The sequence below is a fragment of the Hemiscyllium ocellatum genome, chromosome 25 (assembly GCF_020745735.1).
Source record: "Hemiscyllium ocellatum isolate sHemOce1 chromosome 25, sHemOce1.pat.X.cur, whole genome shotgun sequence".
In the NCBI taxonomy this organism is placed as follows: domain Eukaryota; kingdom Metazoa; phylum Chordata; class Chondrichthyes; order Orectolobiformes; family Hemiscylliidae; genus Hemiscyllium; species Hemiscyllium ocellatum.
The window spans coordinates 27,201,495-27,213,808 of record NC_083425.1 but is presented as its reverse complement, the minus strand read 5'-3'; the positions used below and the strand labels follow the sequence as shown (position 1 = coordinate 27,213,808).

General features: G+C 41.1%; 1 protein-coding gene across 3 annotated transcripts in view; it reads left to right on the top strand.

Moving 5' to 3' along the window:
- The window catches only part of LOC132828045 (casein kinase I), a 71,409-nt gene that overhangs the window by 40,444 nt on the left and 18,651 nt on the right, over positions 1 to 12,314 (top strand). For all 3 annotated transcript variants that reach the window (XM_060844970.1, XM_060844971.1, XM_060844972.1), the window contains exons 6-7: positions 7,520 to 7,668; positions 10,394 to 10,562. In XM_060844970.1, the coding sequence (XP_060700953.1) occupies positions 7,520 to 7,668; positions 10,394 to 10,562 (318 nt within the window). The remainder of the gene's footprint in view (positions 1 to 7,519; positions 7,669 to 10,393; positions 10,563 to 12,314) is intronic.

Sequence of the window (12,314 nt, the reverse complement as noted above, 5' to 3'; positions counted from 1 at the left end):
CGAACCAACCAACCCAATCACCCCGTGGCTCAACACTTTAACTCTCCCTCCCACTCCACCGAGGACATGCAGGTCCTTGGACTCCTCCACCGGCAGAACACAACTACACGACGGCTGGAGGAGGAGCGCCTCATCTTCCGCCTGGGAACCCTCCAACCACAAGGTATGAATTCAGATTTCTCCAGTTTCCTCATCTCCCCTCCCCCCACCTTGTCTCAGTCGGTTTCTTCTAACTCAGCACCGCCCTCCTAACCTGCAATCCTCTTCCTGACCTCTCCGCCCCCACCCCACTCCGGCCTATCACCCTCACCTTGACCTCCTTCCACCTATCCCACCTCCATCGCCCCTCCCCCTAGTCCCTCCTCCCTACCTTTTATCTTAGCCTGCTTGGCTCTCTCTCTCTTATTCCTGATGAAGGGCTTATGCTCGAAACGTCGAATTCTCTATTCCTGAGATGCTGCCTGGCCTGCTGTGCTTTGACCAGCAACACATTTGCAGCTGTGATCTCCAGCATCTGCAGACCTCATTTTTTACTCTCAATAACTATTACCCAGTAGCTCTGACATTGATAATTATCAAGTGCTTTCAGAGGTTGGTTATGGCTCACATCAACTCTAGCCTCCCAGATTGCCTTGATCCCTTGCAATTTGCCTACTAATGCAACAAGCCCACAGCAGACGCCAACTCCCTGGCCCTACACTCCTCCCTGCAACTTCTGGACAGCAATGATATCTACATCAGGCTCCTACCTATTGACTACACCTCCACCTTAAAACCATAATTCCAAACAAAATCATCTCAATTCTGGAATTGAGGGCTCTGCTCCCCTCTCTGTAACTGGATTCTTGATTTGATTAGATTACTTAGTGTGGAAACAGGCCCTTCGGCCCAGCAAGTCCGCACTGACTGCCGAAGCGCAACCCACCCAGATCCATTCCCCTGCATTTACCCCTTCACCTAACACTAGTTGGGCAATTTAGCATGGCTAATTCGGCTAACTGTGGGAAGAAACCAGAGCACCCGAGGAAACCCACGCAGACACAGGGATAATGTGCAAACTCCACACAGTCAGTCGCCTGAGGTGGAATTGAACCCGGGTCTCTGACGCTGTGAGGCAGCAATGCTAACCACTGTGCTGCCCATATTTCAAACTCAACATTTCATAACCAACAGACCACGGTCAGTAAGAATAAGTGACAACACCTTTTCTGTGATAATCCTCAACACCACAGCAAGTCTACTGAACTCATTATGCACACATGACTTTGGCCAAATTCTGCATCAACTTCATTTGCAAGTTTGCTGATGATATCACTATTGGAAGCCGGGTCTCAAACAATAATGAGGTGGAGTACAGGAAAGAGACTGACTGCTTAGCAGCATGTGGTAAAGACAACAATCTTTCCCTTACAGCAAAATCAATGAGCTGGTCATTGACTTCAGGAAGTGGAGTGAAGGACACACCCGTCTGCAACAATGGTGCTGAGGTGGAGATAGTCAGTCATAGAGATGGACAACATGGAAACAGACCCTTCAATCCAACCCGTCCATCCGACCAGATATCCCAACCTAATCTAGTCCCACCTGACTGCACCTGGCCATATCCCTCTAAACCCTTCCTAATCATATACCCATCCCAATGCCTTTTAAATGTTGCAATTGTACTAGCCTCCACCACTTCCTCTGGCACCTCTTGCCATACACATAGTATCCTCTGCGTGAAAAAGTTGCCACTCAGGTCCATTTTATATCCTTCCCCTCTCTCACCCTAAACCTATGCCCTGTAGTTCTGGCTTCTCTCATCCCAGGGAAAAGACTTTGCCTGTTAATCCTATCCATGCACCTCATCATTTTATAACACTCTTTAAGGTCACCCCTCAGCCTCCTCGGCTCCAGGGAAAGTAGCCCCAGCTTCTCCCGATAGCTCAAATCCACCAAACCTGGCAACATCCTTGTAAATCGTTTCTGAACCTTTTCAAGTTTGACAACATCTTTCCAATAGGAAGGTGACCAGAATTGCATGAAATATTCCAACAGTGGCCTAACAAATGTCCTGTACAGCCGCAACATGACCTCCCAACTCCTGTAGTCAAGGTTCTGACCAATAAAGAAAAGCATACCAAACACCTTCACTATCCTATCTACCTGCGACTTCACTTTCAAGGAGATCTGAACCTGCACTCCAAGATCTTTGTTCAGCAATACTCCCTAGGACCTTACCATTAAAAGTCTTGAGTACTGCTAAAATTTGCTTTCCCAAAATGCAGCACCTCTCCTTTGTCTGAATTAAACTCCGTCTGCCACTTCTCAGCCCATTGGCCCATCTGATCAAGATCCCGTTGTAATCTGAGGTAACCTTCGCTGTCCGTTATACTTCCGATTTTGGTGTCATCTGCAAACTTACTAGCTGTACCTCTTATGCTCTCATCCAAATCATTTATATAAGTGACAAAAAGTAGTGGACCCAGCACCGATCCTTGTGGTACACCACTGGTCACAGGCCTCCAGTCTGAAAAACAACCCTCCACCACCACTCTCTCTTCTACCTTTGTGCCGGGTCTGTATCCAAATGGCTAGTTCTCCCTGAATTCTGTGAGATCAAACCTTGCTGACCAGTCTCCCATGGGAAACCTTGTCGAGCACCTTACTGAAGTCCATATAGATCACATCTACCGCTCTGTCCTCATCAATCCTCTTTGTTACTTCTTCAAAAAACTCAAATTTGTGAGACATGATTTTCCACGCACAAAGCCATGTTGACTATCCCTAATCAGTCCTTGCCTTTCCAAATACATGTACATCCTGTCCCTCCGGATTTCCTCCAACAACTTGCCTACCACTGACATCAGGCTCACTGGTCTGTAGTTCCCTGGCTTGTCCTTACCAGTTTCTTAAACAGTGGCACCATAATAGCCAACCTCCAGTCTTCCGACATCTCGCCTATGACTATCGATGATATAAATATTTCAGTTAAAGGCCCAGCAATCACTTCCCTAGCTTCACACTGAGTTCTAGGGTGCACCTGATCAGGTCCTGAGGATTTATCCACTTTTATGCGTTTCAAGACATTCAGCACTTCCTCCTCTGTAATCTGGACATTTCGCAAGATGTCACCATCTATTTCCCCACATTCTATATCTTCCATATCCTTTTCCACAGTAAATACTGATGCAAGTACTCATTTAGTATCTCCCCCATTTTGTGCGGCTCCACACAAAGGCTGCCTTGCTGATCTTTGAGGGGCCCTATTCTCTCACTAGATACCCTTTTGTCCTTAATGTATATGTAAAAACTCTTTGGATTCTCCTTAATTCTATTTGCCAAAGCTATGTCATGTCCCCATTTTGCCCTCCTGATTTCCCTCTTAAGTATACTCCTACTTTCTTTATACTCTTCTAAGGATTCACTCGATCTATCCTGTCTATACCTGACATATGCTTCCTTCTTTTTCTTAACCAAACACTCAATTTCTTTAGTCATCTAGCATTCCCTATACCTACCAACCTTTCCTTTCACCCTGACAGGAATATACTTTCTCTGGATTCTTGTTATCTCATTTCTGAAGGCTTCCCATTTTCCAACCGTCCTTTTACCTGCGAACATTTGCCCCCAGTCAGCTTTTGAAAGTTCTTGCCTAATACTGTCAAAATTGGCCTTTCTCCAATTTAGAACTTCAACTTTTAAATCTGGTCTATCCATTTCCATCACTTTTTTAAATCTAATAAAATTATGGACACTGGCCCCAAAGTGCTCCCCTACTGACACCTCAGTTACCTGCCCTGCCTTATTTCCCAAGAGTAGGTCAAGTTTTGCACCTTCTCTAGTAGGTACATCTACATACTGAACCAGAAATTTTCTTGTACATGCTTAATAAATTCCTCTCCATCTAAACCTTTAATACTATGGCAGTCCCAGTCATATGTTTGGAAAGTTAAAATCCCCTACCATAACCACCCTATATTCTTGTGGATAAGATTAGATTAGATTACTTACAGTGTGGAAACAGGCCCTTCGGCCCAACAAGTTCACACCGACCCGCCGAAGCGCAACCCACCCATACCCCTGCATTTACCCCTTACCTAACACTACGGGCAGTTTAGCATGGCCAATTCACCTGACCCGCACATCTTTGGACTGTCGGAGGAAACCAGAGCACCTAAGGAAACCCACGCAGACACGGGGAGAACGTGCAAACTCCACACAGTCAGTCGCCTGAGTCGGGAATTGAACCCGGGTCTCAGGCGCTGTGAGGCAGCAGTGCTAACCACTGTGCCACCGTGCCGCCCACAAACTGTGATCCCCATACAAATTTGTTTCTCCATTTCCCTCTGACTATTAGGGGGTCTATAAATACAATCCCAATAAGATGATCATCCCTTTCGTATTCTCAGGTCCACCCAAGTAACATCCCTGAATGTATTTCTGGGAATATCCTCCCTCAGTACAGATGTAATGCTACCCCTTCACAAAAATGCCACTTCCCCTCTCCTCTTGCCTCCCTAGGATAGTCAAGAGCGCGAAGTTTCTGGGAGTGACAATCACCAGCAATCTGGTCCAACCATTTGACACTATGAACAAGAAAGCACAGCAATGTCTCTGCTTCCTCAGGAGACTATGGAAATTCAGCATGTCCATAACGACTTTTTAGAAACATTTGTAGATGCACTGTGAAAGCATCCTATCTGAATGCGTCACATGTGGCAACTGCTCTTTCCAAGTTATGGATGCGGCCCAGTCTATCACACAAACCAGCCTTCCATCCATTGACTTTGCCTATATCTCCCTCTGCATCAGAAAAGCAACTAACATAATCAAAGTCCCTTCCCACCATGATTATATGCTTTCACCTTCTTCCATTGGGCAGAAGACATAAATACTTGTATACACATAACAATCAGGTTCAAGAACAGTTTCTTACCCGTTATTATTAGACTTCTGAATGGACCTCATTAATGTTATGTTGATCTCTCTCTGCACCTTCTTGGCAGCTGTAACATTGTGTGCTAAAGTCTGTCTTGTAAACTTGATGCACTTGTATGGTATGATCTGCCCGTAATACATGTAACCCTTTTCACTATACCTGGGTACACATGACAATAATAAATCAAGTTCAAGCATTGGTAAGGTCACCTTTGGAGTACTACTGATTATTGTGGTTGCCCTGCTACAGGAAGGATGTTCAAAAAATAATGGAAACTGTGCAAAAAATATTTCCAAGGATTTTATCAAGAATTGAAATTTAAGTTAAGGAGAAGGTGGATGGTCTGGGACATTTTTACCTGGAGCATAGGAGGCTGAAAGATGACCTTGTGGAGGTTTATAAAATCATGAGGTGCTTGGATAAGGTAAATAGCTAAGGTCTTTTCCAGGTAGAGCAGTCCAAAGCTAGAGGGCATCGGTTTAAAGTGAGATGGGGGAAGAAAAAGAATCACAGAGCAAACTTTTCAAATTGGTGCATATATGGAGCAAGCTGCCCGAGGAAGTGGTAAACGTAGGTACAGTTACCATATTGAAAAAAACATTTGGACAAGTACATAGATTTGAGAGAGGGAAATGGTCAAACACAAGCAAACAGGATTAGTTCACTTTAGAAAACCTAGTCGGCATGCTGAATGACTTTAGGCTATTTAGATGTTAGACAATTTGGAAAGCTTATCGGTAGCAAAAATAAAAATTAACCTTTTTTTCTCAGCAATATCCTTTACAGACACCAATCACCAGTAAAATGTTGGTCTGATCTTCACTTTAAAATTTCTTACTCGACTAATAGGGTGGTAAACATTCCTTTTGGTAACTTTCTGCATATTTACTGGACATGGTCCTCTCTGGCTTTCTCAAGACATGCAGATAAGCAAGCTCATTGACCTTTTGTCATTAAACCTTAAGCCATGAGTTTTGTTTTCCCCAGTCCTGTCGATTTGCAATGCTTTTGTTTTAATAATTTGTTCATCATGTGATATGATGCTGGCTGTGTCAGCATTTATTTTGCATCCCCAATTGTTCAGAGGACATTTCAGACTTTGTTTTGGATCTGGAGCAACGTCTGGCCACAAAGGTAAGGGTGGCCAATTTCCTTCCTTTCAGGGCAAGAGTGAACTAGATGAGTCTTTATGACAATTGATAATAGCTACATACATAAGCAAACATTTTCCTCCATATTTTTATTGAATTCAAATTTTGCCATCTACCTTGGTGGAATTCAAGCCCATGTCCCAAAAGGTTAACCTGGCATTCTGAATTACTAGTCCCATGACATTACCACTCCTCCACCACTTTTCCTAAAACAGCTTAAGACTTCTTAGTTTCTGGAAGCCTCCAGAGATTCAAAGCTGTACCTCTGTTAGTCTTCTGAACACTCCCTTCTTGTGACCCAGGCCTCACCTTTTTTGGTCCTTAAAAATCAAGTCTCAATAAGCATTAACTATCCCAATTAATTTAGCTTAAGCTACACGATTTCATGGGAAGACGCGTTCTCTCACTTACAAATAGCTTCCTTTAAAAATAGCAGTTCAGACCTTCAATACCTAAAACCAAAAAACCATTTACCTCTACTTGAGCATCCACATTTCCCTATAATATATTAGGAATTTTCCCCTCTAATATATTCATGAATGGGAGACTGCTAGTGAAGATAAGAACCCATGGGATCAAAAGAAATTGTTCTAATTAGATTCAGGATTGTTTGAGTGGCTGGAAGCAAGGAGTGATGGTTGAGCAGCACTGGAAGCCAGTATCTTCACTTGAAGTAACTTAATGTTGATTGTCCATTTGATTATCATGAGCTTTTAAGATTTCGGCTGTCAACATCCTAACTCTGTCCATGTCCCATTTACCCATTGCCCTGTGAACACTTTTAAGAGTTCCAATCTCTTGGCATAATTTTGTCAAAAGTAATGAAATATCCCAGTGTGCTTTACAGGAACATTATAAGATAAAACATGGTACTGTGCCACAAAAGGACATATTAGGTAGATGACTAAAAGCTTGGAGGAGGGATCAAGGACCAGGAGCACAGATTGAAGATTAGGGATGTTTTGAGGGGATGTGAGGAAAAAGGTTTTCACCCAGAAAGTGTTGGGAAACTGGAATTTACTGCTTATAAGGGTGGTGGTGGCAGAAACCATTCAAATATTTAAGTAATCTTTAAATGTGTATTTGTGCAGAAGTATGCAAAACTCTGGTCCAAGTGATAGAAAATGGGATTCGAATAGTTAGATGCTTGTTTTTGAACAACAAAGCACCGTTTTCTGTGCTGTAGACCTCAGTGGCTCTAACAATGATGTTCTTATAAACAATCAAAATTAAACAGGAAGAAAATTGCATTAAAATTTTAATTTAGGCTTAGGCATGAGGTGATGCTGCTAAAGAAGTATGTGTTTTTAACTACATTTGACTTGTTTTGTCCATTTGATTATCATGAGCTTTTAAGCCTGCATCTACAATAGAGTAATTCTTAAATCTGCTTGAGTGTAGATTGGGTTTGAATGTACAAGTAATTTGATCTTTTTCTTCCCCATAGCTGAATTTGCCACATACTTGAACTTCTGCCGTTCCCTACGTTTTGATGACAAACCAGACTATTCCTACTTGAGGCAATTATTTCGCAACCTCTTCCACCGCCAAGGCTTCTCCTATGACTATGTCTTTGACTGGAACATGCTCAAGTTTGTACGTTTATTTTGTGCTTAACACTAATGTTGTAGAAGTGTCATATATAGATTTCAAACTCAAATGTTGGATTAAAAAAAATGTAATTGCTTGTTGGTAACCTGTTTACCAGATTTTTTTTTAATATCTCAGGGTTGGTTCTTGAAAGTTTGGCATGTTTAGGATTGTTCATGTCAAGCCTGGTACCAAAGTAACATTGTGATTTTTCAGTCAAGAAAGTTGTGAACTGAGCCACACTGCAATTTTTTTTAATGGACAGCTTTCAGTGAAGTGTTGAGGAAGTTCTTCCTTTATCAGAAATAATGTTCACATGAACCACCAGAACAGAATGTATTCAAAAGAATTTAAAATAACTTTTTGACACCCTAGTCATTATTGCAGGTGCTCTATTGCAAAATAAATGTTTTTGCTAATATAAGCCATAGAATAATGGGTTTTATAACACAAAAGTTAGCATTCAACCATGTATGCTAATGCTTGCCTCTTAACTGAGCCATAGGGTTTTAAATCAACCTTTTCTATCTGCCTTTCCAAGTTTGAAGTCGAAGTGTTTTAGAAACCAGTAAAGGGTGATCAAAAGTTAATTTTCAAAGAGAAAAAAAAGATAAAAGCAAGCTAACCAGAAATATACAGGTATAAAGAATTTGGTTCCTATCTCTAAGGAACCAAATTCTTTATACCTGTATATTTCCGGTTAGCTTGCTTTTATCTTATTTTTCTCTTTGAAAATTAACTTTTGATCACCCTTTACTGGTTTCTAAAACACTTCCAGACTTCAAACTTGGAAAATAGTACTGATGCTGAACAAACATTACATCATAGAAATTCAGTCTAACTAAGGTGAGAATAAGCATGAGGAACTTCAGGTAATTAATATCACCAAGAGATCATTTAATGGTGAAACTTGAAGAAATAAAAGCTGGCTCTTTCCATGACCTAGTGACAGTTATGGTCAGATTGATTTGATTTATTGTCATATGTACCGAAGTACAGTGAAAAGCTTTGTTTGCGAGCAGTACAGGCAGATCATAGGGTGAAAAAAGATTCTGGACAGAGTTCAGGCTGAGTAGAGAGTTGGACAGAGTACAGGTTACACCATGCAGGACATGCACTAGACGAGGTCAGCATTATTTGAAGTTAGAAAGCCCATTCATCAATCTAATAACGGCAGGGTGGAAGATGTTCTTGAACCTGCTTGTGCATGTGTTCAAACTTCTGTATCTTCTGCCCTCTCCAAAAGATAGCTGCAGAGATATTTGGATGCACTGGCAGTGATTTTCAAAGATTTTCTAGATTCTATCATGGGCCTAGTAGATTGGAGGTGAGCAAATGTAGCACCACAATTTAATACAGAGATGGAAATGGGGGACTACATGCCAATTAGTCTGACATTGGTCAGTTAGAAAAGTTCTAGAATCCATTAATAAAGGTATCTTAACTATGTACTTATAAAATTAGAGTATACTCTGACAAAGTCAGCATTGTTTGATTACAAAAGGAAAATCATCATTCACAAATTTAATAGTGGGTTTTTAAGTATTTAGCTCTTAAGGTAGATAAAAGGGAATGAGTAGATATGATATATTTTAAAAAACATTCACTAGAATCCCACAGAAAAAGCTAATGTATCTAATAAGTATTTATGCAATTGGGGGATAATATACTAGAATGTTAAAAGGTATGAACATGTTGAAATTCTGAGGGACTTTTTCCAACACTCTTAAGATCCAGCCATGATTCTATTACATGCAGGTTCGGAGATTTTTTTTATTTTAAGACGAATAGTTTAACTATCAGTTGGAGAATTCTTTGTCTTCCTCATTGATTGTCATTGCTGAAGTAGAGTCTGAAACCTGGCTGATTTTAATTTTAAGCTGAAAATGTGTTGCTGGAAAAGTGCAGCAGGTCAGGCAGCATCCAAGGAACAGGAAATTCGACATTTCGGGCATAAGCCCTTTTTCAGGACTTATGCCCGAAACGTCGAATTTCCTGTTCCTTGGATGCTGCCTGACCTGCTGCACTTTTCCAGCAACACATTTTCAGCTCTGATCTCCAGCATCTGCAGACCTCACTTAGTCCTCGATGATTTTAATTTAATCCTGATATCCCTGTGAATGATATCATTAGACATCCAGAACTGTTTTGAGGGAAGCTGAAAAGTCATTCCCATCATGAATCTGTAAGTCCTCCATATTTTCAGTGTCTAGTTCAGAAACACAGGAATAATGCTAAACAAATCATTCCTCAGGTTATTTAGTTGTTAGTGATTACAGCTATTTTTATTTTGTTGGATGTGGGCATCAACAGCAAGATGAGCATTTGTTGCTATTCCCGAATTATCCTTGAACTGAATGGCTTCCAAGACCATTTCAGAGAGCTGTTTAGAGTCAACCAGATTTGCTGTTAGGCTGGAGACAGGTAGGCCTGACCAGGTAAGGATAGCAGACTTCCTTCCTTTTAAAGAACATTACTGAAGCAGGTGGCTAGTGTTGACAATCAGTGTTAGTTTCATGGTGACCATCACTGAGACAAGATTTTAATTCCAGATTTTCTTAATTCATTTTAAATTCCAACAGTTACTGTGATCCCCAAATTAAATTGTTCTTCTAGAATACATTTCAGTGATGTATCCACTATGCCAGCTTATTTTCAGTGAAAGGAAAATGATATGCATTTCAACTGAAATGCTTCTCAATTAAACATATTCTCTCTCGGATCATTTCAGGGAGCCAGCAGAGCTGCCGATGATGATCGCGAACGGCGAGAGCGAGAGGAACGCATGAGGCACGGCCGAAATCCAGCAGCACGGGGATTACCTTCAACTGCTTCTGGAAGGCTTAGAGGAAATCAGGAAGTGGCACCACAGACACCCCTCACCCCCACGTCCCACACTGGTAAGATAAAACATTAAATTTATTTCACACATGTCAGAATATCTGAGTCATGATATACATGGTAGTCTGTGTCCTGTTGAATTTTTATTTATTTTAAAATAAGTTAAAGCTTTTCAGTCTTACATGTTTATTTCCAGTGCAAACATTTGAACTTAAATTGCTAAGATCCTGAGAATTAGAGCAAGTGTGTAGAATCATAAGTTCAGTATATGGGTGTTGAGGAACATCGATAGATGCAAGACAATGGCAAAATTGTCTGGAAGCCCCTTGATGAGGTGAAAGACAAATCTTGTACCCCAGAAATGTGTAGCAGAACCTAAGGTCTGTTTTGACCTCAATATTTGTAGCAAACCGCTGTTGTGATAGGCACTATATCGATGCAAATGCAAGTTTGTTTGTTACAAGCAGTCTCTAACTATTTCACTTATTTATATCCTCTGTTTTAATAGTTACAATGATCCTGATTATTGCAATTTTATACATGTAAAATATTTAACTATCTCAATGTTAACTGAGACTTGAAGCATCTGTTTTGAAAGTTGAAATAACCACCTATGTTTTGTTGATCTGAACTAAAATCTCAATATCTTCCTCTAGGTATGAGTAAAAAAGAAATATATATTCCAAAGTGAATTCCAAAAGAACTATCTATGTACTAGCATAGGTGCCTTGGAAAGCAGCACGGTAGTATCTCCATGTGGGAATCCTTTGTCCTCAGTTAAACTGTCCTGTCTCTCCTTCACTGCTGACTCCTGGAATCCACTTCAGATTCTGTGAATTCCCCATTTTTCCAAGCTGAGGTCAGCTTCCCACAGGCCAGTCAGACAATAGGTTTCTTGGTAATGCCAGACCACAGGATGTTAATGCTGTCAATGTTGAATAAGTTCCTACAGTTGTCAACCTCCTAGACTCCATTGTATTTGTGTTAAGCCCAAAACTATTAACCCTCTGCTCACTAGTGCTCAACATTCTCCCTAGTGCTCAACATTCTCTCTCTCCCTCTCCCCATCACCCTGTGTTGACTAGATAAACTTTTCTGATCGTCATTTCTAATGATCTTCTAAATAGCTTCCAGAATTTACAGCATCCTATTGTTTCCTATCATTGGTGTCAATATCTGCCGTCTTGATATCCTACATGCAGGTATCTTTGTAGTGGAAATCTGGACTCCCAGGAGTTTGTAATGTAGTGGCTAATCAATCTAGCAGAAGATCTCTGGGTATCTGGCTGTCATCCAGCTGATGAATGTGGTTGAGTGGGTGCAAATGTTCTTGGCTTATCAGTGAGTGTATGCTGTTAGAATTAACTCATAGCAGGTATGCAGAGCTGCCGACCTTCTGCAGCCAAGAGTTTCTAAACATATGTCTGAAACAGTGAAGTTGGAAAATGTTGCCCCTTGCCTCCAACCCAGCAGTTATTCTCCAGGATGCCTTGCAGAATGCATTGAGGATGCAGGCTTATTAGTATTGAAATTTGCTGTTTTTGAGTCAGGTTGTATTTCCATGCTTTTTGTTACTCAGCGTGGGCGTTACACCTGCAGTTTTTCTGATGCATGTCTTAATTTCAGAACCAAATGGTATGTTGCTGGTGATTGTGAAACCTAGATATCCGAAACTATCAAGAACCTCCAATGTCACTTTGTCAGTGCTGTTAGATGGTGGTAGAGCAGCTACTGGACCATGAAATTAGTTTCCCGATGCTGGTGGTCAGACCAACTCTTTATAGACTTGAAAGAGTCTGAGCACTTGAAAT